General features: G+C 56.2%; 2 protein-coding genes across 5 annotated transcripts in view; both read right to left on the reverse strand.

Annotated features, from left to right (window-relative positions):
• The window catches only part of VIL1 (villin 1), a 27,286-nt gene extending 11,560 nt beyond the window's left edge, over positions 1-15,726 (reverse strand). The window contains exons 1-14 of the mRNA XM_033859757.2: positions 14,931-15,726; positions 9,978-10,063; positions 9,571-9,645; positions 8,437-8,633; positions 6,929-7,037; positions 6,645-6,755; positions 4,647-4,849; positions 4,454-4,532; positions 4,133-4,231; positions 3,233-3,386; positions 2,565-2,665; positions 2,336-2,473; positions 1,577-1,735; positions 392-571 (exon numbers count right to left, since the gene is read on the reverse strand). Of these exons, the coding sequence (XP_033715648.1) occupies positions 392-571; positions 1,577-1,735; positions 2,336-2,473; positions 2,565-2,665; positions 3,233-3,386; positions 4,133-4,231; positions 4,454-4,532; positions 4,647-4,849; positions 6,645-6,755; positions 6,929-7,037; positions 8,437-8,633; positions 9,571-9,645; positions 9,978-10,052 (1,680 nt within the window). The 5' untranslated portion in view covers positions 10,053-10,063; positions 14,931-15,726. The remainder of the gene's footprint in view (positions 1-391; positions 572-1,576; positions 1,736-2,335; positions 2,474-2,564; positions 2,666-3,232; positions 3,387-4,132; positions 4,232-4,453; positions 4,533-4,646; positions 4,850-6,644; positions 6,756-6,928; positions 7,038-8,436; positions 8,634-9,570; positions 9,646-9,977; positions 10,064-14,930) is intronic.
• Positions 15,727-21,562: 5,836 nt separating this feature from the next.
• Positions 21,563-27,411, reverse strand: CTDSP1 (CTD small phosphatase 1). 4 transcript variants are annotated; one of them, XM_033859760.2, is made up of 7 exons: positions 27,131-27,400; positions 25,582-25,730; positions 25,018-25,119; positions 24,846-24,902; positions 24,124-24,216; positions 23,811-23,996; positions 21,563-23,274 (listed from the first exon to the last, which is right to left on the reverse strand). In XM_033859760.2, exons 1-7 carry the CDS (start codon positions 27,195-27,197, stop codon positions 23,146-23,148), a joined length of 783 nt encoding a protein of 260 aa, XP_033715651.1. In that variant the 5' UTR covers positions 27,198-27,400; the 3' UTR covers positions 21,563-23,145. The 4 variants fall into 4 exon arrangements, with proteins under 4 accessions (XP_033715651.1, XP_033715650.1, XP_073663370.1 ...); XM_033859759.2 differs by having other exon boundaries at positions 25,018-25,122; XM_073807269.1 differs by lacking the exon at positions 24,846-24,902 and having other exon boundaries at positions 27,131-27,411.
• Positions 27,412-27,975: the final 564 nt, after the last annotated feature.

Raw genomic sequence — 27,975 nt, forward strand, 5'->3', positions numbered from 1 at the left:
GAGGAGACAAGAGAGTCTGCACTCCTACTGGGCAGGAGGAAGTCTCCAAGAGACTGAGTCCTCCTGACAGAGATAAATGCGGAGGCAGCTACAGGCGCGGGGAGAGTGAGAGAGCCCAAGGCATTAAGACAGAGCAACATGGGGACAGACATGGGTGTCCAGAGACAAACGGAATGAGAGAGACCTACTCGGACACAGAGGCAGAGAATCAGGATGGCCAGACCCAGCGCTGCGAAGGAGCGAGGCAGGGCTAGAGGCATCAGGGAGACCTGAGAGCGGGACCTACCCGGCCAGAGGCCCCTGCCCTGACCCACACGGGGAGGCTGCTCTGAGGCTGGGGGACCGCCAAGACGCACGCGGGGAGGGGGAGGCCGCTGGACCCTGCACACACCTTCCCACACCACAGGTAGCAGCAAGACTGGGTCTTGAGGATGAAGACGTCATTGGAGTTGAGGGAGGCGGCCCGGGCTGGGACCTCAAAGGCCTTGGTGTTGTTGGTGCTGGCCCCCCGGACCTGGAACAGCTGTGTGGAGGGCACAGGCTCCACGCTGCTAGCCCGAGAGGTGCCTCCCTGCAGGGAGAGAGGGGCAGGAGTAACTTAGTAAAGGTGATGGAGGATTAGAGGGGTGACAGAGGTTGGGTGGGTCTGCTGCCCCTCCTGGTCCTCTACACAATCACCAGACTATAGTCTTTCCAAAACATTGCTTTGGTCACGGGTGCTTGCCTGCCTGAAACCTTCATCTGGCTTACAGACTAGAGCCCAGCTTTCAGCGCGGTCCTTGATGTTGAAGGTGGAGACTTCCTTTCCAGAGTCACTCTCAGCTCTCTCCAAACCCTCCATGTAGCATAGCCAGTTTCTCACTGTTCCCCACGGCGCCCTCCCTCTGGGCCTTTGTCCTGGCTGTGCCCCTGCATCGCATGCCCTCGTCTTACCTCTGCTGAGCTCTTCAACTCTGAGCCCAATGTCAAGACCTCCTCCAAACGCCCTTTCCATCATGGACTCTATGCTTATTCCCTGATTACTGTATGCATGCTCCCCTTTGAATGCAACATATTTCTGGCATTTAAGCACACAGTGCCTTGGCCTGTTGGTTCACTGGTTGCCCAGCAAGATGGTAAACAGCATTAGCATGGCATTTTTCTCCCCCTTGGCGCTTTGCAGAGGGCTGTATGCTTAGTAAGTGCTCAATAACCAAATTATTGCTTAAAGGAATGCAAGAGACGGCTATTTCATTATGTCAGAAGGCGCCAGTGCATTTTAGACGGATCCATCGTTAGGCAGATCCAGCCACAATAACTTCTTTTTTCATGGAGAGGGCCCAAGGAGTAGGGGTGTAGAGAGAAACAGTACTTGTATGTTATGTGCTAAGTGTTTATCAAACGGATTTTTAAAAATACTGAATTACTGTTTCTATTACCATTCGACATAGATGATGGAGCCTCAAACAGTCCTCTCCTAGGGAGAATGGGCTTCACCCTAGCCCCGCTCCCACCCCACGTCCCCTTCCCCATCTCCTGGAGGCCCACCCCGCCTCAGCTGCCGGTACTGCCAGGCACCCCGGTCCAGCAGCCACACCTGGTAGACCACCATGCGTCCTTTGAAGATGGACATGAGGTGAGGTGACTCCTTGCCCATCGGGACCAGGATCTGGACTGGTTCATTGTTGTACTGCTGGTCCAGGATGACCGCTTGATAGGCCGAGGCTGTGATTTCATCCTGGCTGGCCTGGCTGCCCTGGGGATGAGCAGGATGGAAAGGGTAGGATGAGGACAGCCTCCGATTCTGACTCCGTCCCCAGCCTTAGCCACAACTCCATCCCCAATTCTGCCCAGCCCCAAACCAACTGTCTTCCCCACCAAGCCCCACCCCGGACACATCCCAAATCCCCACCTGACTCAGACCTCAGTTCTGATCCCAGCCCCACACTTAATCTCTTTCCAGCCCCAGTCCACCCTTGACCCACCTTGACCCCAAACCTCCTCTCCCGCTTACTGCGCCTTTCTCAGGGAAACACCACGGCTAGCACACTACTCAACCCCAGCACCCAAGCATCTCCCTGCTCCCTCACATCTGGACAGAGAAACCCACAGTCAGAGCAGATGAAGGGAATGGGAGTTGGAAGAGAGACTCAGAGAATCAAAAGGGGAAAGGGTTGTGAGTGGGGATACTCAGTGTCAGTGGGATCTCACAGCCAAAGCAGTTCCAAGATAGAAAAGGGGTGAAAATCCCCATCACCAGAGGTATTCAATTCAGGCGCAATGGCCACTTGGCCTGGGTGTAGTGGAGGGGGAGCTGAGCTGGCTCTGCTCTGGACAGGGTGGGGTGGGGCTTGACCTGCCAGATGTAGAGCAGGTAGTGCTTCTTCTCGCCAATGAGGTAGGTGTAGAGCAGCAGGTAGCAGTCGCCCCCATAGAAGTGGCCGAGCCACTTGGAATCCACAGGCACCAGCTCTAGGTCCTCAATGCGCCATACCTGGGGCGGGTACCAGGCTAGTGTGAGGTCCAGGACAGGCTCTGCCAACCCCTCCCCACCCATCCCGGGCCACCCTCCTCCCTCACCATACCTGCACCTCCCCACTCCCATCGTCGACCATCTTCTGCTGGGCAGCCACCTGAGGCTGGAAGTGCATGGACGTGGCATCAAACTTCACCTGTTCCACCCTAGCTGGAGTGAGGGGGAATCACGATACCCAGTGTCACCAGCTGAGTTCCCCCAGGTTCTCACAACAGCCCTGAGCGGAAGCTACAATTCTTAGACCCATTTTACAGATGAGGAAACTGAGGTTAGAGAGATTCAGTAGCTGACCCAAGGTCATGCAGCTAGAGAGTGGCAGAGTTATAACACAGAACCATATCTCCCTCCAGTAAGGCTCATGCTTCACTGGGGCATCCCAGAGCAGCCAGAGAAAGGACAACCCTTTTCTCCTCCCCCAGGTGCCTGGCATGGAGCTTGCCCTCAGCAAATATTGTCCGGGAGACTAAAGTTTTCTGGGTTCCAGGGAGACCCAACCCCACTCCAAATGAAAGTCAGGCTGTTCTCAGCTCCCTTTTTGTGACAACTCTTGAGTTTCTCCAAGTCCCTTTGTGTCCCCACCCCACCTGGGGAGTCCAGAGCCAGGGTGAAAGTGCACATGCAAGAGGCGTGTTCAGGAAGGAGGGCAGGAGACAGGTCTGTGCTCTCTGGGTCCCGCTCCCGGCTTCTGGTCCCACCCTGCCTCGGGCCAACCCTCACCCACGGAGCCCACGGCATGGGTTTTGCCCAGGCCTGAGGCCCGGTTGGGCACTGTCCACTTCTGGAAGAGCTGCTGAAAGACGGCTGACTCGGCCCCATCATTCTGCACCACCACCTGCGTGCTTGCTGGGTACTGCTTCGCCTTGATAAAGTTCTGGGAAGAGAAGGGGGTGGCTGGGCCTGTGTCCCTCCCCCAGTCCCCACCCCCTAGTGAAAGCCAAAGCCTGGCTCTAACCCCACCCAGACCCAACCACTAACCTACCCCGGTCCCAAGCCCAAACCAGAATCTTACCACAGTCCCAAGCTGACCCCAAACCTAACCCTGCTCTGACCCCCACCCCAAGGCCAGACCAGACTCCAAACTCAACACCACCTCCAACCTAGCTCTGACCTCAACCCTGAATCCACTACTAACCTCAAAACCCACTTCTGACCCCAACCCCAAGGTCAAATCTGACCCAAACCTGATCCCAGCCTCCATCTCCAACCTTGAACCCCACCCCCAATCCAACACTGACCCCAAGCCAGTTAGAATTACTGACTCTAACTCCTACAGGGACCCCAAACTCTGACTTGGCCTCAGCCCCATGCTGACCCAACCCCCATCTGTAGGAAGGCCAGCCTCCATTTCTCCCTCCCTTGTCCCAGCCAAGCTGGAGGTGGGAGCCCGCATTCTGCAGAGACCCCCAGGTTGCCGGGTGGTCGGCTATGCAGCGTGCAGAGACCCGCCAAGATGGCTGCAGAGCAGATACTCACACCCCCTGGAGCTAAATCAGGCTCGGAGCCTTCCCTGGCCTCTGCCTGGGGCTGTGCCTGGCCCTGACCCCGCTGCCCTCTCCCTGCTGGAGTCGGCTTCTCTGCCTTCTCCTCCAAGTTCTCCTCCCTGACGCCCAGGCCCACCAGTGCCTGGCTCATGGCTTCCCTCTTCTGCTGGGCATTGGCATTCTTCCCCTTCCACACGTAGACCTTCAGACCCCCCTGGTCCAAGATGTAACAGTCCTGGAGGCGGGAGAGAAGGACGCAGGGTGAGAGCCTGAGGGCGCCCTCGGTGCTGGGCTGGGGGAGCGGCAGGCACACGAGGTCACCTTCCCTCACACGCCACCCTCTCCTCCACAGCCGCCCCAGGCCCCTGGCGCCGCTCCTACTTGGGGGAGAGTGAGCAGGCGGCAGGCAGGGGGGTGATGGGAGTTGGGTCTGGGGGTGGCCTCCAGACCCTCTCACCTCGTGACTGAGCAGGTCCTGTGTGAGCGGCCATGTGGCGACTTCTCTGACCACCACGTTTCCCCCTGAGTCAGACACACTGCAGGACAAAAGTGCAGCATAGACAAGGGGGGTCCCGGGCCCTCGCCTGGGGAATCTTCCCCCAGGAAGTCCCCCAGGGTCAAGAGGAGCCCAGAGGCAGCCGGGCACTCACTGGTACAACTTGAGGGCGGCCTTGAGTGCCGGCTCCACCACCGTGTCAGGCATGGCGGCCTTCAGCTCCTTCCGCTGGCCCAGCACGTGGTTCATGATCTCCATCAACTGCGGCGAGGCCTTCTCGTCCTCCCCGTCCACTATGCCCACGTAGGTGCGTCCACCCCGCTCCTGGTCTCGGATCTCCTTGGCCAGGGTCATGCCCTGCAGGGAGGCCCCGGGACCCGTGAAGGCTGGCGGGGGGCAGGGGACAGGGCAGTGTCTGCCACCCCAAACCACACCTGGAGAGCCCAGCCCCCTACAGCAGCCCCAAGGGGGAGGCACCTGCCTGGCCCTTCCCTTTTGATGGGGGACCAGGCTTTTTAGGTGCATGTGAGGAAACCAGGCAAAAACCCCAGGAAGAGCAGGTTTCCTCTTGGGCAGGAGAGGGTCCGGAGGGGACTTGCTGGGCCTTCGTTTTTGACATTGTTTGAAATTTGTGATGTTACTTCACAGTTTTGCATGAGAGGCGAGCCCTGAAGATCACAGTCCCAGTCTCTTTGCCCCAAAGCCATGCACACACACACACACACACACACACACACACACAGAGGCTCATGTATGCGCTCACACATACGCCCAAACATCCACACTCACACACACACACAGCAGCCTCTCACGTGCTCACACACATATCCAAACACACACTCACACACAGGGCTGGCTTACCCTCCTCTGCCCAACAGCTACTACTCAGTTACTGGCCTTTCCACCCAGGTCCCCTTCTCTCTCCACTCCCCCCCAGGCCCTCTCTCCCAGTCCCAAGGCTTCTGCACTCAGGTCCATATCTGTCTCCTGCCCAGCCCTCTGTTTTCATCCTATTTCTCCAACTCCCATGATAACCCCATTTTAAGATGTCCCAAACAGAACTCTTGATTTTCTCCCCAGCTCTGTTGCTTCTTGATCTTCCCATCTCAGGAAGTGGGACTCCATCCATCCCCACAGAAAGCACATCCTTTGACGTCTGCCTCGCCCCTCTCTCGTCACCCCCAATCTGACACGCAAGTCCCGTGATTCCACCTTCCCAGCCATGCTCCTCACCCAGACAGCCAGAGGGGCTCCCTGTGTGCCCTCAAACCCTCCACCCGCTCTCGCTTCTCAAAAGTCAGGGTGGGGCTGCCCTGGTGGCGCAGTGGTTGAGAGTCCGCCTGCCGATGCAGGGGACACGGGTTCGTACCTCGGTCCGGGAAGATCCCACATGCCGCGGAGCGGCTGGGCCCGTGAGCCATGGCCGCTGAGCCTGTGCGTCCGGAGCCTGTGCTCCGCAACGGGAGAGGCCACAACAGTGACAGGCCCGCGTACCGCAAAAAAATAAAGTCAGGGTGACCTTCAACGGCCTCCCGGACACTCAGAACAAAACTCAACCCTCTGACACAGACTTCTGACCACATAACATGTCCTATGAGACCCACCCACCCTCTGCTCCAAGCCCCCCAAAGCCCTCATTTTGTGCTCTGGCTGAGCTAGGAGGTTCCCTGCCAGCCGCTTCTCTCCTGCCTCCCTCCAGAAGCCTTCTTAGAACTCTCAGAACCCCCAGCGCCACACTCCCCACCCCTCACTTCTCCAATATTGCCCTCCATGTCTGTCTTCCCCACTGGACAGCCAGCTGGAGGCCAGAGCCAGGGCAGGGTGCTGCCCATTTCATTCACCACCAGATGCCCAATGCTTGGCACAGGGTCTGCCACACAGCAGGGACTCATTAGGCCTGAGTGGGTCAGCCAGGGGACAAACACGCGAACTCCAACATGCATAGCTCTCCCCATACACGTGAAGACGCAGATCCACCTTCAAACACAGTAACCTGGACAGTCAGGGGAGAGACGCCTGGGGAAATGGGGGCTGCTTGGGGTGTGGCAGCGGTCTGGCGAGTTTGACTGGGAGGGAGGCTGGGTGCTGGGTGCAGGAGCAGGTCGGGGCAGGGTGGGATTTGTGGGGAGGGGTGGTGCACCAGCAGGGTTACCCTGAGTCTCTCCATGCGGTTACTCTCTGGCCCGTTCCACTGGATGATAAGCTTCCCGAGGTCCAGGAGGAAAACATCCCCACGGTTGAAACTCTTCCAGGACATCTCCACCTAGAGAGCCATGGGGCAGGCGCAGACCCCACTCAGACCCCATCCATCACCCTCATCACCCATCATCTCTTCCCCACCCCTTCTCTGCCCCTCACCCCTCCTCAGCCTCTGCTTTCCACCCAGGCTGGGAGCGGGGAGAGGAGGCCACGCCCAGGGCCCTGGTTGATGCCCACCTCTCTGGCCACCACATTCCTCTTGCCCTTGACATGTAGCAGCCGCTGGATGTCATAGGAGTTGGTCTCCACTTGTTTCATGCCAGAAGCCACACCCCCTTTCCGGATCCTGTGAAGAGAGGAGAACTGACCCAAGGGAGTGGGCTGGGAGGTGTGGTAGGTCCCCGTCCTCCCAGATCTTGGGTACCTGGTTGCCACAGGGGCCATTTGAGGGCTGGGGCTGGGACTAGGGAGGTGCATGAGGCACCTCGGGCACAAACTCCAAGGAGGCACTCACTCTCAGTGTCATGCAAGGTCGGTCTATTGCCTCAGTTTGCATGACCCTGGCAGTGAGTGCCTCTTTGGAGTTTGTACCTTAGATGCCTCGCTCACCTCACCCTAGTCTTTGCCCTGTTGAGAGCCCTGCGAAGATGGGTGCATGGTAATGTGGTAATGTGGAAGGACCAGATAGGACTCTAAGGACAGGGGACTGAAGTGAAGGAAAGAGGGGAGATGCTATGGACTGAATTGTGTCCCCTCCCAACTCATATGTTGAAGCCCTAGCCCTCGATGTGACGGTATTTGGAGACAGAGCCTTTGGGATGTAATAGATTAGATGAGGTCTAGGTGAGGTCATAAGGGTGGGAACTTCATGATCGGATTAGTGCCCTTATAAGAAGTGACACTAGAGAGCTTGCGCACACTCCATCATGTGAGGACACAGTGAGAGGGTGGCCATCTGCAAACCAGGGAGAGAGCCCTCACCAGCAATCAAATCAGCTGACACCTTCATCTTGGACTTTCCAACTTCTAGAACTGTGAGAAAACTAATTTCTTTTGTTTAAGCCACACAGTCTAGTTTTTGGTTTTTGTATTTTTTGTATCTTGCTATGGCAGCCCAAGCAGACTTAAGCCAGGAGAGGTACCACCTCAAGTGCTCAAAGGAGTGGACTGCTGCTGTGAGTATAGAAAGAAGGAGAGCAAGACAAAAGGGAAGGGTGGGGACTGGCTAACTGGAGAAATCCTGGCCTATCCTACAGGTCAGTAGCAACTTGGCTCCTGACCGTGTGTTTCCATGGGAAAAGCCGGGAGGTCAGAACTTCAGATTTTTCAAGAAAAGCTGGAAATCTGGATTTTAGTGTGAAAGGTTTCTTTAGAGAAAGAAGGAGCAGTCATATGCTCATTGGCCAGTGGGGAGACTTGATATGATGCCCTGGAGGGCCTCCTTTGGTGCTGAGCTCTCCAGGACATTCAAATAGGGGCTGATTTACAAAAATTCATGGTATGCAGAGTTACAGAATTTCAGAATGGCCACTGGGGCAGCCAACGACACACTCAGAGAGATGAAGACCAAGGACAGGGAAGCAGCAGAAATGGGGGTGGAAGATTAGGAAGGTGAACAAAAATTTCTTTCATGGGCTCTCCCCACAGCCTCAGTCTCCCTTTCCAGCCCCAGGTCTGCCCCCCAGCCTTGGTGTCCCTCCCCAGCCCTGATTCCATTCCCAAGCCTGTATCGCGCCCCTCCGTACACAATGCCCTGCTTGAAGTAGCCTCGGAAGGTCTCGCTCTCGTTGCCCTGGACCTCGCGGTGCTGGACAGCCCGGCCCTTCAGAAAGTCATCCATCTGTGTGGTGTAGATGGCAGCTGCCCCTTGCTCATCCTGGGACGAGTCCCGGCCGATCCAGTAATGAATGTCATAGGACAGGTTGCTGCCTGTCTTGTGGATCTAGGGAGAGGGCATGTCCAGTGTACCTGAGGCCCTGGGCTCCCACAGCCCTCTCCCTGCCTCCCTGCTTCACAAGCTCTTGGGGCCTGGGCCACAGCGGAGCTTGGCATGGGGGAAGTTCATGGGACTGGTGGTCAGCAGCCCTGCATCGTGGCCCCAGTTCTGTCAGGCTCTCTGAGACATGGGGCAAGTGGCTTCCCCGACCCGGGCCTTCCTCATCTCACCTTGGAAATAACTTGGTTGGACTACAGCATTTCCCAAAGTGATGTGCACAGACCATCAGAGGTCTGAGAGGTGATTGCGTGGTATACAATGAAATGATTATGGAATTTTTTTTTTTGGCCACACCACCGGGCATGCAGGATCTTAGTTCCCAGATCAGGGATCGAACCCAGGCCCCCTGCAGTGAAAGCACGGAGTCTTAACCACTGGACCGACAGGGAAGTCCCTGATTATGGAAATATTTTATAGCTACTTTCTGTTTGTGACATGGGACACTGTGTTCCATTCATGATAATGATATTAAGTTTTTAAATAAATGGATTTAAATTTTAAAAGTGAATCAATATAAAGAAAAGTACAAATGCGTTAACAATACAGGATGTGGAAGAAACCGAGAAGGGGAAATGAAGTTGACTATGGATTTTGGGAACATGGGCTCAAGGTAGGGTGACATCCCACCAGTTCAAAAGATCCCCCAAGACTGTAAATCCACAGATGGTCACCCCAGCTGGGAGCTCACAGCCCAAGGGCAGGGAGAGCCTCTTACATCTCTGACCCTGCAGAGCTACCTCTAGGCTGGAAACACCCAGTGAATGCTGTCCTGGGGTGAAGTTAGGCGGCAGTTCCCATTGCCCCCAGCCTCAAATTTCCTCTGTGTTGCTACTGTGAGCTTTGCTCTCTGCTCAGCCCCCTCCCCTGCCCATCCCCCACTCACAGCCAGGACTATGTAGCAGTCACCCTCGAAGAAGCTGCCGAAGGTGCTGGAAGGAACAGGCACCATCTGCATGGCCTAGGGAGGGAAGGGAGATCAGAGGGTCAACCACCGAGGACCCCCAGCTTCCCTGCCTCCCTTAACCAAATGGAGAGTTAGGAAAGGAAGGCCAGGAGGAAGAGGGCATGAGGAAACTGACAAGGTGAATGGATGTGAGGAGGGTGGGGAGGAAAAGGAGCAAGAGGATGCGCCCGATGCCTGAGGAGGGGGTGGGGATGGCACTTGGGGACAGGCACCAGGGGCTCGCATGTCAGCAGGGCAGGGTGGAGGACAGTCAGTAATCCCAGGGCTCTCCCTTCCCTTGGTCCATCCCAGTCCTTTGTGCCCTTTGTGCCCAGGCAGGTCCTCACCTCTATCCTCCATATCTGTACCCCGGGCGTGGTGACGTTGAGGGAGCCTTTGACCTGGGTGCTCAGCTTGGTCATGGCGGATGAGCCTGGGGAGAAGTGGTGTCAGAGTAAGAAGAGCACATGGGGGGCTTCCCTGGTGGCGCAGCGGTTAAGAATCCGCCTGCCAATGCTGGGCACACGGGTTCAAGCTCTGGTCTGGGAAGATCCCACATACTGCAGAGCAACTAAGCCCATGAGCCACAACTACTGAAGCCCATGTGCTTAGAGCCCATGTTCTGCAACAAGAGAAGCCATCGCAAGGAGAAGCCCACGCACCGCAACGAAGATCCAACGCAGCCAAAAATAAATAAATAAATATTAAAAAAAAAAAAAAAAGAAGGCCTGGGCGCGTCGGTTTCAGTGCCGCTCTTCCAGCCCAGCCTGACAGTGCCCCGAGGCCAGGGCTCAGGGACCTGGGGGAGGTTCCCCACTCTGGGCCCTGACTGGCCAGGGGCCCATCCTCCAGCCTTCTCACCCAGCTCTGATCTTGTCATTCTTGTTTAAATACCTGCCCGCATCGCCTGCTGCAAAAAGTCTCCCCCTACTCCTTAGCCTGGCAATCAAGGCCTTCTTTCTCGATCTATCCCCAAACAGTACGCACCCAAAAGAACGGAACAAAACAGGTGTTCAGACAAAAACCTGTACATGAAATTCATAGCTGCTCTATTCACAATAGCCAAAAGGCGGAAACAATCCAAATGTCCATATGAACAGATCAACAAAAGGTGGTCTAGCCACACAATGGAATGGTATTCAGCTGAAAAAAAAGGATACACACTACGACGTGGATGAACCTTGAATACTTTAGGCCCAGTGAAAAAAGTCAGACACAAAGGCCCGGTTCGTATGATTGAATTTATATGAAATGTCCAGAACAGGAAGTCCATAGAGACAGCGAGCGATTAGTGGTTGTCAGGGGCTGGGAGGAAGGGAGGAAGGGGGAGCGACTCCTAGTGGGCGTGGACTTTCCATCTGGGATGATGAGAACATTCCGGAACTAGAGAGTGGTAGTGGTTGTGCAGCATCGTGACTGTCACTGAATTGTATGTTTTAAAGTGGTTAAAATGGTAAATCTTATGTTCTGTGTATTTTACCACAAGAAAAGAAAAGTGTATGCAGCAGTTTCCTGTTTCTTGCTAGCTCCAGACACCCCGCAGTTACTGTTCGGGTAGCCCACACAAAATGGGGTGGGACCGTGTCTGTTTGTTCGGTACTGTATCACCAGCATGTAGCACCGCTGACACTTTGCCGAGTGGGTGCGTGGGCAGATGGATGAATGGGCGGGTAGTCGGGTGGTTGGTTGGGTGTGTGGGTTAAAGTGATTGAGTGGATGGATGGATGAATGAATGAGTGAATCCTTCCAATGGGAACCACCCACCACCCACTGAGCAGCAAGAAATCTCTCCCCAATCTTCTTTGATGGTATCTGTTGTGGCTCTATTCCTTTGACCTGTAGCTGTGTTCTCCACTCCAGCTGCTCATCAGAATCACCTAGGGAGCTTTTTTCTTTTTAAACACAAAGGTGCTTTATTTCAAGTCCATGCCATCTAAATCTACTGAGTACAGTAATCAGGACCGGAGAGGGGACGAATTAGAACCTAAACAACAACAACAAAAAACACTGGGACGTTCGCCCCCTGCATTGCGAATCTTAGTTAGTTCAGAAGAATCCGTGCGCTGGTAAGCCAGTCTCGTCCCTGAGAAGCACGCTTCTCGCTCCGTTCTCCCTAGGGAGATTTTAAACAACACTGATGCTCCCATGCTTAGGATGTATCCATATCCCCAGGGATTCTAATTTAATTAGGCCTGGGTGGGGCCCAGTCTTGGGTACTTTATTTTCTGCCTTTTGGGAGGCGGGGCATAGGTGCTTTTAAAACTCCCCAGTGATTCTGATGAGCTAAGGAGGAGAGTCACTTGTCCCCGGTTATTTTTGTCCCTGGTTTCCTGCCCCTCCCTCCCAGGCTGGAGGCCACCCCATTCCCCACGGAACCTACCACCCAGTCCTGCATGGAGTTGCCCTCCATGAATGCTTCTTGAATCAGTGAATATAAATGAAAGGTCATGTGGCCCCCACCTCCGTGCACTGACAGCTGGAATCTATCTAATCTCTCCTTGCACCTGGAGTCTGAGTCACCCCTTGGAACAATGACCTGGTGTTTTACTGCTGGTAGACTCCCTCTTCCGAGTCCTGAAGGGTGACCCCCTCTCCCTGGCATTGTGGAATCTGGGGGCAAGGTCTCCCTGCCCAGCCTTTGATTAGCGCCCCCTCCAGCAGATCAGGGCCACCTGCCAACAGCCAGCACTGCATATGTAGGAGCCCCTTGTGCCTGGGTCCTGTCTGATGTTCCTGTCGGCCAGAGCCTCTTCCATGAGGTATTTCTCAACCCACAGAGACCCCAGGGCTCCCAGGACTCCTGGTTCAGTTGAACCAATTTGGGTACAAAGGAGGAAAATGTTTTCTGTTTTATTTCAATCACCACCTTCGTCAACATCCCTATTTTCACCAAAACAGACTGACCCTCACTAGCTGTACAGACATGGCTGTGTTTCTTCATCTATGAGGTGGGCGGTCGACAACTAGGTGATCTCTAAAGTCCCACCAGGGAGACTTCCCTGGTGGTGCAATGGATAAGACTCCGTGCTTCCAATGCTGGGGGCCTGGGTTAGATCCCTAGTCAGGGAGCTAGATTCCACATGCATGCCGCAACTAAGAGTTCGCGTGCCACAACTAAGGAGCCCGGGAGCCACAACTAAGGAGCCCGCCTGCTGCAACCAAGACCCAGTGCAACTAACTAACTAAATAAATAAATATTTAAAGTCCCACAGAGACATGCTCTGAGTCTAGGAGGAAACAGCAAGAGGAATAGAGGGTAGACAAGATGAGGCTCTTCTTGTCCATCAAAGCAGTGGAGACTCTGGCAAGCAGGGGCTTGAAAAAACTGGGGCTCTCCCTCCCTAGAGAAAAATCAGGACTGGGGACCTCCAGCAGCTTGAACAGGGAAGGGGTAGGGAGGGGTGAGGAAGGGCATTCTGGGGAGGGCAGCCCCGAGAGGGGGACTCATGCTTCAAGGGCACCTGCCAACTGCTCCTGCCCTGTCAACGCTGGTCAGGGCAGATGCCTCTGGCCCGCCCCCCTGGTCCTCCCCAGCCTCCAGTCTCTCCTGAACTGCTGGGAGGAATATGGGTCCCATCCTGCCCCAATGCCGACAGCACAGCCCTGCGTTTGGATATGTGATGTCTTCTCTCTAAGCTTGAATTCACTGGCTCCCCCCTCACTCCTGGTCCCCTCTCTCCTCTGTCCCCACCTCGAGGAAGGGCACCAACACTCCCAGACCCCAAAGCCATCCATTGGTGCAGCAGCCTGGACCCCTCCCTCTCTGGCCCTTCTGTCCACCTGAACGCCTCTCCAGTCTGCGCCCAACACCCCCCCACCTCTCTCTGCTTCTAGTAACACCACACTGTTCACTGGCCCTGGCCACCCCCCACCCACCCATGCTGCTTCTCACCCTCCCCTCATGTCCCTCCTTTCTCCTTTAGTTTTCTTTTCCAGTGCCCTCGCCACCTGTCTTCACTTGGCCAACACTCACATGCTCTTCTTGACTCAATTTAGGTCTCATTTCTTCCAAGATACCTTCCCGGAATCCTCAAGCTAGACTAGACCCCTCCTCAGGGACTCCAAGGCATCTTGGCCGGATGCCTCTCTTGGACCCCTGACCACATGATGATGAGAGGATCCGTTTATAAGTCTGAGGTCCCCAAGGTCAAGGACCTAGACACATTTGTCTGTAGCCCCCAGATCCTAGCACATAGTAGGTGCTCAATAAATACTCTTGAAGCTGAAAGACTGAACCGCAGAATAGAAGGGATGGCCCATCTTGGGACCGTGGAGGGAGTTAGGGTTCCTGCTGCCCCCAGGTCCCATCTTTCCTTTAGTAACTGCTGCCTTGTTGTCCTCAGAGTTGGGGCTCCAGAGAGCCCCAGAGTGCTGTCACTGCTCTTCATTCTTAGTCATGCAGTTCTCAGCGGGACAGGGATGTGGCAGTTCCCAAACAAAGGACACCCTCCTGCTTTGTTAGGCCCGTGAGAGCAGAGGAAGTGGACATATCCCAGCCCCCAGCCTGCTCACTCTGCCTTGCCCTGAGCCTGAACAGGCTTCCTGGGAAGCGGGTGGTCAGTACATCCCAAGATCCTCACCTGGACTTGGCTCCCACCTCCCCCCACCCCATTTTAGCTGAATGGAGCCACAGTGCCTGGTGAGGCTGAGGGGACGGGTCCTGGTGGAGGAGAGATGGGGCAGAGGTGCATGCGAGGGTGGCCGAGCCTGGACCAGGGCCCAGGGGCCTGTTGCCCCCAGTCCCCTGCCGCCTCTCTGCCTTTGCCCATTCAATCCCTGAGGGCTGTTGTTCACACCCTAGTATCCAGGAGACGAGAGCCCTGAGGTCCCAGGAGTGTCAAGGGAATGGGGACACAGAGAAAGAAACCATTTCAGATGAGGAAGAAATGAGCAAAGAGACAGTGGGCGCGGCGGTTAGGGGGAGAGTGAGGTCAGGGTGACCAGCTAGTCCTGCTTTGCCCAGGACTGGAGGGTTTTACATCTAGAAGTCCCCAGATACTCCTCAGTCCACGGCAGTCAGGCAGGGATGGGTGACACCTGAGGTGGGGTGGGGACTGGAGGCAAGTGGGGGTCGGAAAGAGCAGTTGTCTGGGGTGAAGCTGCACAATCTTTCCCTTGGAGGCCCAGGAAGCCACACTGGGCTCCCTGCCCTTTCCAGACTCTGCAGAGAACGAAGCCTCTCCCTCACACCCGCGCCAAGGAGCTGCAGGAAGCCCCAGGCTACCCGCCAGGAGCAGGGGACCCCGTTCTGTCCTCTCCCACCACCTGTGGTCCCGTGTGTCCCCACAGGGTGGCCTTACCTGTCTGGAGGACGCAGCTGCCACCTGGGAGATCTCAGGGAGCTGTGGCAGGCTGGCTGGAGGGGAGCGACCTTTGTCCCTTCCCCCCCCACACCCCAGGAACTGCCTTCGCCATATAAGGGAAGACAGAGAGAGAGAGAGAGAGAGAGAGGATGGGTGAGGGGGTGGGGAGGCAGGTGCCCGCCAGGTCCCTGGGAGCCAGGAGCCCAGCGACCGCCTGACGCCCAGAGCCAAGGTGCCCCACCCTTGGCTCCCGAGCAGGTGCCCAGGGATGGGATGTGTTTCTGCCCAGGGCCCAGGCAGGATGGGATGCAGGTGGACAGCATCTGCCAGGAAAGATAGGGGCACCTGGACACTTCCTCCCTTCCACCCAGAGGAGCCGGCACTGCCGTCCTCCCTCCTTCCCTGGGGGAGCGGCCCTGGGGTGGGGGACCCCTGGACCCAGGGATTCAGGGCCAGGTGTTCAGACTTAGGGCCCTTCCAGGACATATGGGACACTGGCTCCCCTAGAGGTCGCGCGCTCAGAGGGGCACCGCGCTCTTCTTGCCTCCCTCTTCAGACGCGCTGGCTCCACCCGGAGTTTTTATGAGCTGCCATAAACCGTTGCCTTTGGACTCTGCTCTGCTGCTCTCTCCCAGGAGCCACAGCTTCCATTTATGAACCTGATCCTGGGGGGCTTCTCACTCAGAAGGGGAAAGGAGCGCAGCCCCCTCAGGAAGCAGGTCTCACTCAGAGGTCGGCGTTGCCACAGACGCAGCACCCTGGGCGGCTGCCTCCGACCTCCACTGCTGCAGAAGTTCTGTCACCTCTGAACTGTGGTCCTTAGGAGCGTGCGCGGAAGTGGGCTGGGTGAGGGCAGCTGCTTCCTCTGACCACACCTTCCCGAGAGTTCTAGAGACCAAATGTACATTTGTGTGCACACATGCGCGTGTGCATGCAGGTGTGTGTGTGAGCTCACGCACAGTTTCATAAGAGGAATAAACACACCGCAGGTGCTATTTTGTTTCTAAAAAAACAGGGCTTCCCTGGTGACGCAGTGGTTTAGAGTCCGCCTGCCGATGCAGGGGACACGGGTTCGTGCCCCGGTCCGGGAAGATCCCACATGCCGCGAAGCGGCTGGGCCCGTGAGCCATGACCGCTGTGCTCCGGAACGGGAGAGGCCACAACAGTGAGAGGCCCGTGTACCGCAAAAAGCCAAAACAAAACACATTTTTGTGTGAATAAAAAGTATATGTTCACTCAATTATACAGACAGGCAAAAAAGAAAGGAAAAACTCATTTATAATTCCACTACAGAGATAAATCTGGGTAATTTATTTTGGAGTATTTCTTTCAAGTTATTGCCCAGTACATATGCTGTGTGTGTACTATATGTATATAATATCTATCTATCATCTATCGGTCTTCATATATATCCTTTTTACTGTGACATGTTACATGCTAATTGGCAGTGTCATTTTAATTGTCTCATGATAACCCATTAGATAGATAGCATAGCTTATGTAAGCAATAGCTCATTATTGGACTTTCGAATTATATCCAATTACTTGATACTACTAAGAATGCTGTGATAAGTATTCTTATTGCTAAATCTTTGCCAATAGATTGTATCCATTATTATTTACTTAGGATAAACTCCTAAAAGTGGGATTGCTGGGTTGAAGATGTGAATAGGCCAGTTGCCTTCCAGAAAAATCGCATTAATTTATAGTCGCACCAGCACTACAGGCATTTGCCTGTTTGCCCAGTACTGGACTCCAGCTTTTAAGAAAATTTCTGTCAGTTTGAATGTCCAAAAGAAAATTGTCTTTGTGTTGATTTATATTTCTTTGATTACCAGTGAGATAGACCATTAAAAAATATATTTATTGGGGAACTCCCCGGCGGTCCAGTGGTTGGGACTTGGTGATTTCACTGCTGGGGCCGGGTTCAATCCCTGGTCAGGGAACTAAGATCCCGCAGGCCGAGTGATACAGCTTAAATATGTAAATACAGGCTATGTCTTCTGTGAATTTTTAACTGATTTGTTGGAGTTGTTTATATATTTAATGTATTAAGGTTGGTAACCTGCTTGCAATTTATGGTATAGTTTTCTCTAATTTATTGCTTGCCTTTTAACTTAGCCTTAGAATTTTGGGGTAGAACTTTTTTTTTTTGGCATGCGGGATCTTAGTTCCCCGACCAAGGATTGAACCAGGGATTGAACTCCACTCCCTGCAGTGCAGGCATGGAGTCTCAACCACTGGACCACAAGGGAAGTCAGGAGAACATATGTTTTTTAAAATTATTTCCAATTTCTTAATTTTGATAAATGTCAAACATATAGAAAAGTAGAAATAATAGTATGGTAGTATAATAATAAACACCCATGGACTCAAGAATTAACATTTGCTATATATATATATTTGGAAGTTGCAGATATTATTATACTTCAGCTCAAAATATTTGTCATACATCTCTTAAGAAGTAGAACAATCTCCTTCATAACTGTAATACGATTTTTGCAACTGAGAACATTAACAATTATTTCTAATATCATCTTTCATGAAATACATAATCAGATTTCTCCAGTTGTCCACAGGAGGACTGTAATACCTGGTTTCATTGATTCTTGATCAAACCAAGATCATGCATTTCCTTTGATTGTTATGTCTCTTCAGTATCTTTTAATCTAGAAGAGTCCTGCTACTTTTTTCTATGACATGGGCTTACCTGAGTCAAGGGCAGTGTCTTGTAGTGTTCACACTGGAATTTGTCTTTCTTTGTGTATTTTTTTTTAATTTATTTAATTAATTAATTTATTTTTGGCCGTGTTGGGTCTTCATTGCGGTGCGCGGGCTTCTCTTGTTGCGGAGCATGGGCTCTAGGTGTGCAGACTTCAGTAGTTGTGGCATGTGGGCTCAGTAGTTGTGGCACACGGGCTTAGTTGCTCCGTGGCATGTGGGATCTTCCCAGACCAGGGCTCGAACCCATGTCCCCTGCATTGGCAGGCGGCTTCTCAACCGCTGCGCCATCAGGGAAGCCCCTCTTTGTGTATTTTTAAATTTGTTTCTCTTCCTCCTGTATTTCCCACAAACTGCAAGTACCTCTAAAGGCTTGGTAGGTCCTGGTTAAACAAGTTTTTCAAGAATATGTGAAAAAGGACAGTGTTTCTCCAACTGTAATATCTTAAGAATCACTGGGGAATCTATTTGAAGTGCAGATTCTGATTCTATAGGTCTGGTGTGGGGCCTGAGACTCTGCACTACTATCAAGCTCCCAGATGGTGCTGATGTTCCATTCGGTGGACCACACTTTGAGCAGCGTGGTCAAAAGTGTTGCTGTGTACTTCACACTGTCTGGCATCAGGAGGTATATAATGTCAAGTTGTCTCAGCATGAGTGATGGCGAAGTCTGATCCCTTGATTACGGTGGTGATTGCCAGATATTGCCACCTTAAAGGCACATTTCCTCCTTACAATTAGAGGTCATATTAGGGTAATCTTGGGGCAATTAGAAGTCATCTCCAGGCACTGGCAGAACAAAAGTTTCAGATTATTTACCACTTTCTACCTCTCCTTTTGTAATATTATTTTGTAATTACTTTGTTAATGTATGTTTTCCCACAGTGTCTGTTTTGCTCACTGCTGTACCCTAGTGCCTGGTACAGAGCAGGCATGCAATGACTGTTTGAAGGAAAGAAATGGAATTTGTGATTTCTATCTTTGATAATATATTTAGAAAGCTGTTTTTAATTTAAATCGATTTTTATTTTTAAAAACTAATAAATGTACCTGGTAAAATAATTCAAAATATAAAGCTATATAATAAAACGTGTCCCTCCCATCTTAAATGACTCCCACCCAGTCCCCCAGCTCTGCTCCCCACAATTAGCCACAATTCCCATTTCTTGTGTACCCTATGGAAGTATACAAAATTATATACGTATATTTGTGTCTACTTTTATATTTCTCTTTAGTGGGAAAACACCATCACCATTGCTATGAATCTTGCTTTGTTTCATTGACTGGTTTACCTTGGCGATCATTCTATATCTGCTTGGACAGTTTCACCTCATTGTTTTTCATCACTATATAGTATTCTCTGGTGTAGATACAGCGGCATTTATTTAACTAGTCCCTTATTCTTGGACACTGAAGTTATTTCAAGTGCTTTGCTATTACCAACAAGGATGAAATTAATACACATATGCATACAAACTTATATGCATATACATTTTATCTACCACATAAATTCCTAAAAGTGCAAAAAATGCTGCCTGTTCCTTCTGTTCTCTGTGTGCGTAACAAGCAAATAGTGAATAACTGAGCCCCACATCAGGCTCAGTGAGAGACATTCTCACAGCTGAAGTTTCCAAAGCCAGAAGTCAGGCTGCCTTCCTCCCTCCCCTCCACCCATGCTCCCAGGGCCAACCAGCCACAGCTTCCTGCCAAGTTCATCTCCTGTGTCACATCCATCGCTTCGTCCTTCTCTCTTCATTCTGCCTCAGCTTCAGTTCAGGTCTTCATCGTCTGTCTTCAGAACCACGGCTGTGGTCTCCCCTCAGGGAGAGTCTTATGTCCCCATACCCCTGATTTAGCTTTCAACGCGCAGCTGCCAGGTTTGAGTCGGCCCCTCTCTTGTTCAGTGTCCCCCAGTGTCCCTCAATGGCACCCAAGGCCCGCAATGCAAAGGCCACTCCCTCGGTCTGCCTACAGATCTGCGATACCTCGCTCCCGCTTTCTGTGGCGTCATTTCCCATCCTTCCCCCCACTGTGTGCAATTCCAAAATTGTCACTTCCCACTCTCCCTACTGTGGCCCACCTGAAGCTCTGGCTTCCTTTCCTGGTGTACCTCCACTCACAGACCACCTTCACCCGAACCTCGTCTCCTTCCCAAATCCTCTGAGCCTCACTCCCGCGGGAAGGATTTCCAGTCCCCCCCCATGGCCGCCGCAGAGGGGCTAGGTATCCCCTGTGCCCCCTGCCCTCCGTGTTATCTCTTGCACTGCATTTGCAGCCTTTCAGGGTTGAACAGGCCGTTCAGGTGTCTTTCTCCACACTAAGGTGTGAGTTCCTTGAGAGCGGCGGCACAGCCTAGTGATGGCATGTCCCCCGGTCCTGGCACTCTGCCTGGTACAAAGTAAGCTCTGATACACGCGGCTGTGTTGAACTCTGTGGGTGAAGTGTGTGGGGTGCGGGACGGGGGAAGGCTGACTGTGGTCTCGTTCAAAGTTGGAAGCTGTGGCGACTCTCTGGTGGGATGCAAATCTGGAGGGACTAGTGTTTGCATGGAGAGCAGGAAATAGTGCAGGACCCCAAGCAGGGTCAGGGCAGAGGCAGGGAGGACTCTGTATTCACCCTGCCAAAGGCTCCGGGGCTTCCGCTCAGACTGGAACTGGAGCTGATGGCACTGAGCGAGGGTACTGCGGCTTCTCTTCCCAGGTGGATGCTTCGTGACACTTTCCTGCCAGGGAAAAGCAGCGGGGAGGGGGCAGTATCACACTGCAGATCCCCTCAGAGACTTGGGGGGCAGATCAGCATCTGGGGCACCAGCAGGCAGCCTTGAGGCTGGATCCACAAGGTAAGGGTGTGAGGGGGTGTGAGGGGTAGGGGAGGTGGAGCTGCGGGAACAGGGATCACCTTTGGGAGGGGCAGACCTTCCTTCCCCGCACTGGGTTTGTTCGGGCGGGCGGGATGGAGCCAGAAGCTACCCACTCCCGGTAGAGGGGGGAATGAAGCCTGCCCTCATCTTTCCAGCCACGGGCGGGGTGGGGGAGAGGGCTGGGTGTGTGCGCCCAGAGGGCGGGCAGCGGAGGCCCGGGGCTGGGGACCCCGGGCGTCCGCGCGGAGAGAGGCCTCTAGCGGCCACCGTGGGAAGCAGGAGAGGGCGGGCCGGGAAGGCACTTCCTGCCAGGGCCTGGGGCTGCCCAGTTTTGCAAAGGAAGTGCTGCCAGGGCCGGAGGAGCGGAGGCAGGAAGTGGGCCAGAGGCTCGTGCGAGGGTGCGGTCGGCGGGTAGTGAGAGGCCGCGGCCGGAGTGGGTGCGGAGGTGAACGAGACCGAGCCCGCGATCCCACCCATCCTCCCCAGAGCCCCAGACGCCTCAGCCTGCCACCACGTCTGGCGGCGCGGCTCAGCCCGCGACGCCTCGGCCGCCCGCACGCGGCCTGGATCAACCGCGTTCCAAGTTCTTCCGTTTGGAGCTGAACTTGGCTTCCCTCTAACTCGTCCCGCACCCCACCTCCCCACTCTGGGGCCTCATGAGCCCCTCCCCTCCGCTCCAGAGCGGAGACCACACCCCTCCCGTCTCCGAATACCTTCCAGGGGCCTCTCCTAGGGACGCATTTCAGCTTGCTTTAGAGCTAATAATATTGAGTCCTCCCTGTGCAGGCGTTTAATCAATTCTGTAGAGGGCCTGTCTCCATTCTGCAGATTAGCTAACTGAGGCCAAGAGGTAGAATTAAATAGCACAGCCGGATGCACGCAGATCCATTCAAAGTTCGCACTTTCATTGAAGCCCCAGGGGGCTTAGGGCAGCCCTTCCCTCCACTACTACTGCCGTCGCTCCTAAGGGTTTGCTGAGGCGAGGTGTGGCTTCATGGGACTCCCCGCACATCAACGCCCCCACCCCCGCAATAACCACAGAGTCAGGATAGGGGGGTCTGGCTTTCTCTTTAGTTCTCATCACTTTGGGGCTCTCCGTTACAGAGAAGGCACTTAGATGGGAAGCTCACCTGATTCAGACCAACCTTGTCCTCCCTCCCACCCCCAGCTCTGGGGGGGGGGGAAGGGTAACGACATCTCCACCTGACATCCCCCTTGGCACTGGTATGTGGGTCCCCTTAACCGACAGGCCCTGGGGAGAGCCCAAGGCCTTGACCTCCAGACCCAGCATTTGGGGGAGGGGTTCCAGACAAAGGACTCAGAGCTGGAAGGCAGCATGTCCTGGGAGCTGCCCCCAGCCAGCAGGGCGCGAGGCAGAGGGCTGCAGGGGTGGGTTGGCACAGGGGAGGGGGACAGCTTGGCCAGGCTTCCTGGAGCCCCCCAAACTCCGCAAGAAGGGTCCCACCTCCTACAGATCCCCTAAAGGCACCGGTGAAGTATGGGGTGGGTAGGGGAGGCACCCCTTAGGCGGTGTAGAGACCCACACACGCACACGCCGTGGTGGGCCTAGCATAGCGCTGGGCACAGAGAAGGTGCTCAACAAATGTGTTTTGAATGTATGAATCAACGGAGCTGAAAAGGGTGTGACGGACAAAGGACAGGGCCTGGCCCTTTGGCCCAGCCTGTTTCATTCAGAAAATAGCAGTTTAAAAAATGTAGAAATCCTTTCCCTCCTCCCCCCAGTTTATGGGTCCAGGAAAGGGGTGAGGGAGGGGTGTCTCCACCCCAACCCTTCCCTCTCCCCTTCCCCTAAAAATCTATATACACATATACATATTTATACGGCACCGCAAAGGGATCCTGCCTATGCCTCCACACTCGGAGCTGGGGCACCAAACCCCAGGGCCTCGGGGTGGTCAAGGCAAAGGTGAGAGGTTGGAGCTTGGGCCGTGTGGGAAGCAGCCCTCAGGTGCTGATGAGCCCAGAGAAGCTGGATTCTAGGGTCTTGAAGGACAGACCCCTGCTCCCTTTACAAGTGGTAACAGATCTTCTACCCTCCCCGCCCTCCTAGGCAGAGATTGGTGGAGGCTATAGCAGTCCCAAGGTAGGAGGTGGGGAGACTGGGTCCTCCCCCACCAGCCTAGATTGCTGCAACCTGATGGCTGTTCCAGGCAGAGCTGACCCGGATCGTGGCCCTGGGAAAATTGGGCCGAGAAGAGGGCTCTATGCAAGGCACTTGGTGTCCACTGTTCCCAGGCTGGGGGCCCAAGGCGTGGGGCAGCAAAACTCTGCCCCTCCCCCAGGCAGAACTGGAAGGGCCCGAGGGACCCAATTTGGCAGCAGAGAAACATGGCCATGCAGAGAGAGAGAGACAGAGAGAGAGAGAGAGAGAAAGGAGGGAGGCGGCACGCAGGGCCCCCCAGGTCCCCCCAAGAAGGAGGAGGTTCTAAGGCACTGACACAGGGACCTGGGGACTCGGCGCCCTCCGTGCAGCCTGCCGCCCCCTGCACAGCCTGGCCGGGCTGGCGGGGGAGACGCCCACTTCCCCGTGGCGCTGAGTTTTCTTTAGGAAGAGTCCGCGTGTGAGGGGTGAGGGTGCGGTGGGGGCAGGTCCTGGCCCCGTGGCGCCTCACTAGCTGCCAGGCCGAGGCTGCCTGAGCACTGAGTACACGTCATCCACACGGCTGAGCTGCTCGAAGAAGGGCAGGAGATCGTGGAGCTCTGTGTCACTCATGTTGTCAAACCACGAGGCCACCGGTACCTGAGCAGATGGGTGTAGGGCGGTGAGGGGGGCAGGTGGCCCTGAGCACAGAATGTGCAGATCAATCCTGAGCACCCACTGCTCGACGGGCCACCTCCTGGAAGCCCCTTACCCAGTCCTCAGACATTCTGACGGCAGCCCCAGTGAGTCACATTTACACACAGGTCAGAGCAGAGGTTCCACGGGACCATACTTAACCTTACCGTGTGCTAAGCACTCTGATATTTTCGGTTCTATTTCATTTTTTAAAAAAATCCCAACTAAGACCCACTAAATTATTTCCGTGTTCCACTAACAGCTCACGACTGGCGGTATGAAAAATGGAAACTGCTCCAGTGTCCAGCAGGGACCCGAGCCCATGGCAGGTGCCCTGTATCTGCAGGCAGAATGGACTGAGTGACTAACACAGAACAGGGAGCAGCAGTGGGTGGACCAGGCGGGTGGGCAGCAGGCATGGGTCACTGAGGAAAGAGGGAGGAATGGGAGGGCACCAGACCCCAGCAGGGGCCCCCATCCCCACCCTGCCTGGCACTTACGGCGTTATCTGGATGGAAGACATAGGAGGCGGGTGAGTTGTCCAGGATGAGCACCCGCCGAAGGTCTCGGCCCAGCCGGCTCAGGTCCTTCACATAGTTCCCCCGGTGGAAGACGCATGACTCACGAAACAGCCGCGCCCGGAAGGCCCCCCACTTGTCCAGCAGGTCAGCTACTGGGTCTGCGTACTGGGGGGCAGGAGGTGGGTCATCCAGGGCCAAGAGCGACCCAGAGGTCACTGCCCAGAGGTCGTGCGCTGGAGGCAGATAGGAAGCAGAGATGCCCCAGGAGACCTTCGGAGCGTGGAGGGCTCACCTTGGCAAGGCTGGCGGTGAACAGCACACATTCGAAGAGCTCACCCATCCGCTGCAGGAACTCGTCGACGTGGGGCCGCTTCAGCACATAGACCTGGGGGGTGGGCCAGTGAGGGGACTGCTGGCCCAGAGGCCTGGGTGGGGCGGGGCGGCCGGGGGCTGGGAGGGAGTGGGTGGAGGAGGCACAGGAGGGAGGCTGGTCCCATGGCCTGCGGGCTCCACTCAGCCAGCCGGTGCAACCACCACTGGGGAAGACACCCACCCATCCAGAAGAGTATCAAAATGAACCTCCAACTCCTGGTTTCGGGCCCTGCCTCAAAGGGAATCACTAATTCCTAGCCCCTTCCTCCACCATGGCCTCAGCCAGATGTAGGGGCCTGGGGGCAACCCCCTCACCCCAGAGCTGCAGAGCACCGGCCCCCGAGCCAAGTAATGGAGAACAGGCTGGACAGCACACAACCTATCCTGAATTACTTGAACTGGGTCCCGGGCAGGGTGGGGCGAGGGGGCACCGAAGAGGACCCCGACTCCCTGCAGGCCTTGGAGTCGGGCCAAGTCCCTGAGGGTCCGTGTGACCTTAGGCAAGTCTCACACCCTCTCTGGGCCTCTGACATTCCACATCTATCAGAGTCCCATCTGGGACTCTCAGGATTGGTGGGAAGAGCCTGGGGTCTGGAAGACAGATGCCAAGCCTACCACCTCCCCCCACACCCGGCCCCTCACCTGGTGGACCACCCCATCAATCTCCACAGGGATGATGAAGTCGGCATTGTTCACTGGCTGTGAGGGGGGAAAAGAGCTGCTGGAGCTGGGGCGAGGCCCGCCGAGACCGCCTCCCAGGCCAGGGCAGACTCCCTTAGAGACCCGGGGCTGAGGGCTGCTGGGCAGGGCCCACCTTGAAGGAGCTGTGCACCAGGGTCTCGTCCAGGTCGATGACTACGCAGATCTTGTCCGAGTCCTGGGCCTTGGCCTCGGGGAGCAGGTACTGGACTGGGGTCTGCTGTGGGGACGGGCGGGGCTGGCTGCGGCACCTCTCTCAAGCCCCAGTCATTTCTCCTCCACATGTCTTCCCTCCCCCAGCCCTCTACCTGGCGAGCCACAAGGACAGTGGGAGAGACCAACCCCTTCCCAGCTTTGCCCCTGCCAACTCTGGAGCCTGGGGTAGGCCGCCTGGCTCTCTGGGCTTCACTTCCTGACCTGGGAGACCAAGGCAGAGGAAAGCTTCCACTTCTGAAGGAGAAATTCAGAATTCCCGTGGTTGGGGGGCCCTCCCCTGGGAGGCAGTCTTGGGGCATTCAGGGCTGGGAAGGCCTGGGAGGGTGGAGGGTTTGGTGGGGGGACAGGGGGGCTCCACCCTCCTTCCAGGGCCTACGAGCAGGTCATGAAGAGCCCCCTCCCCCTAAACCCCCTGAGGGCTGAGCCCAGGTGCCCCTGCAGCGCCCTCCTGGCCATCACACACCTTGGGGACAGCACCGTTCTCCTCCACGAGCAGGGGCGCCCCACTGTGGGCAGGCAGGGCCTCCCCATCATCCCGGCAGACACAGCAGAACAGTGAGTGGAGGAGGCCCCGACTCCGGGGCTTCTGAGAAGCCGCAGACTTCTGGTCACCTGAAGCAGGGAGGCCCAAGGTGGGGGAAGGCACGCTGACTGGCCTGCAGAGGTGGGCACGTGTGCCCAGGCACGAGCCCCTGGGCCGAGAGGCTCTGGCCGTGCTGCCTTCATTGAGGGAGACACACGAAAGTGGCATCCAGACAGTCTTGGCTCCAGGCCACCCCTCCGCTCCCCACAAGTCCTTCTAGTGTGGGTACAAAGTTACCCACATTAGGGAGTGGGCTGGCTGGAGGCGGGGACTGAAGGTGTTTTCTCTTCCTAACAGCCTCCATCGCTGCTGGGGGATCAGCCCACTGGGGGCACCTCCTGACACACCCTGTACCTGAGCAGCCCCTATTCAGTAGGGCCCCTGCCAGAGAGGGTTGAGGCCTGGGGCCCTGGGGCCCACTCCTGCTCTCCTTCCCCTCCTTCCATCCTCTCCGCCTCCAGAGGTGCAAAGTCCTCCCTGAGGCTGGGCCCAGAGACAGGGGGTGGGTGCCTGGGGCCAGTGTCCTGCCGCCATCTGCTGGCCCCTCCTCCTCCGCCCCCGCCCGGACCTCCAACTTAGGTCCCGCTGATAGACGGCCCGCCCTCCAACATCCCCTCCACCCGGCCCGGGCAGAGCTAGGCCCAGGCCACAGGTGCGAAGACCTGGAGCGACTTCCTAGCCTCTTAAGTCAACACCGGGACAAGGAAAGGCAGACCCCCTGCCCAGACCCGTCAAGCCCCGGGGTGCCCGGCCGAGGCCGGCGGCATCTCGAGTCGGTGCGTGTGCGCACAGACCCGGCGCCCACCGGCCTGCAGCCGGGGCTCCGAGTTCCCGGTCCGACGCGGGTCTCCCCGCGGGCGCGCTGGCGATCCTTAAAAGTGGTTGTCCCTCTCTGCGTCTCCGAGAGGCTCGGCGCCTCCACAAGTGACGCGAAAGTTTGTGAAGAACGTGGCTGTGTGGTAGCGGGAGATCCTTCCAACCCTCCCCAGCCCGCTGTCACCTCTGCGCCCCCTCCCTCGACCCGACCAGACCGCGGCCCAGAGGGGGCGGAGTCTCAGCTGGTGGCCTGAAGGCGCCCTCTTCAACCCCCCCATCTCCCAGCCCCACTGGCGCCAATGGGGGGGAGGGGGCGACTCTCGGGCATCGCGCACAGCCAGTCCGGGAAACCCGGAGGGCGCCCCTTCTCTACCCCTGCCTCAGTTTCCCCACCTCGAGCAGACAGGAGCGCCCAAAAGGGGGCAGGCCCCGCCCCGCGTCTCTGAGCCTCTGCGAGTTCAAACTCTCAACCAGCTCCCCCTCCGGTTGGAAGCTTCGGGCCCCGCCGAGTCGGGAGCCTGGGGCGGCAGCGGCGGCTGCCCTGGGGAGGGTCGCGGCCCCCTCCTCCTCCCCGCAGCGCCCGGATTGCGGGTCCCTCCGCGCGCCCCAATACCTTTGCTCCGTAGCGGGCTCCGCGCTTCCTCCTTGCTGATCTGAGTAATGACGGCCGAGCTGTCCATGGGGCCGGGCGCGCTCCGCTCCGGCCGGACTCTGGCCCGGGCGCCCGGCCTCCCCCCCGGCTCGGGCCGGAATTGGGGCGCGGGGGGGAGGGGAGGGGTGGGAGGGAGGGATCCCCGCGAGCTTCGGAGGGGAGGGGAGCCAGGTTCTAAGGGGGAGGGGGAGGGAGGGGGCGCGGAGGAAACTTTGTTACAACATGGAGTTTCCTCCCCGCGAGGCGGATGCAAACATGGAACCCGGGCGCCGTTTCAAGGCTCCCCCTTAAAAGGGCAACGGTTTCGGCGTGACCTGGACTTGGCCGGGGCTTTCATCACTTCTGGGGCCGGCGCGGCTTGGCGGGTAGGAGGCGGGCCCGGCCGGGTTCCTGCCGCACTCCAGGGGGCGTCGCCTCCCTTCCTGCCGCCCGCCCGCCTGCGGGGCCGAGCCTCTGCGGCTGCGTGGCAGGGCCGGCACCCGGCCCACCATTCTCCGGCGCTGGGCGGCCAGGGGCCAGGGCCCGCCCGGAGCGCCCACGCCCGGGAGTGCCCCGAGGGCGGCGCGGCTCCACCTCTGCACATTCCGAGGGTCGGGGGCTGGCAGCTTCTCGGTTTCCTCATCTGGGAAATAGGGTAACACCGTCTAGTCTGTAAAATGGGTCTCTCCGGCGGTCTAGGGGCCATCTCGCAGGGAAGTCGTGAGCGTGCAAAGACTCTTTGCTACCTTCAAACGTCTGTGCAGATCCACACAATTAGGCTCTTAACCGGACCAAGCCTGTCACCACCTACCGCAGTCTCGGGCCCC

This window comes from Tursiops truncatus, chromosome 7, assembly GCF_011762595.2.
Source record: "Tursiops truncatus isolate mTurTru1 chromosome 7, mTurTru1.mat.Y, whole genome shotgun sequence".
Classification (NCBI taxonomy): domain Eukaryota; kingdom Metazoa; phylum Chordata; class Mammalia; order Artiodactyla; family Delphinidae; genus Tursiops; species Tursiops truncatus.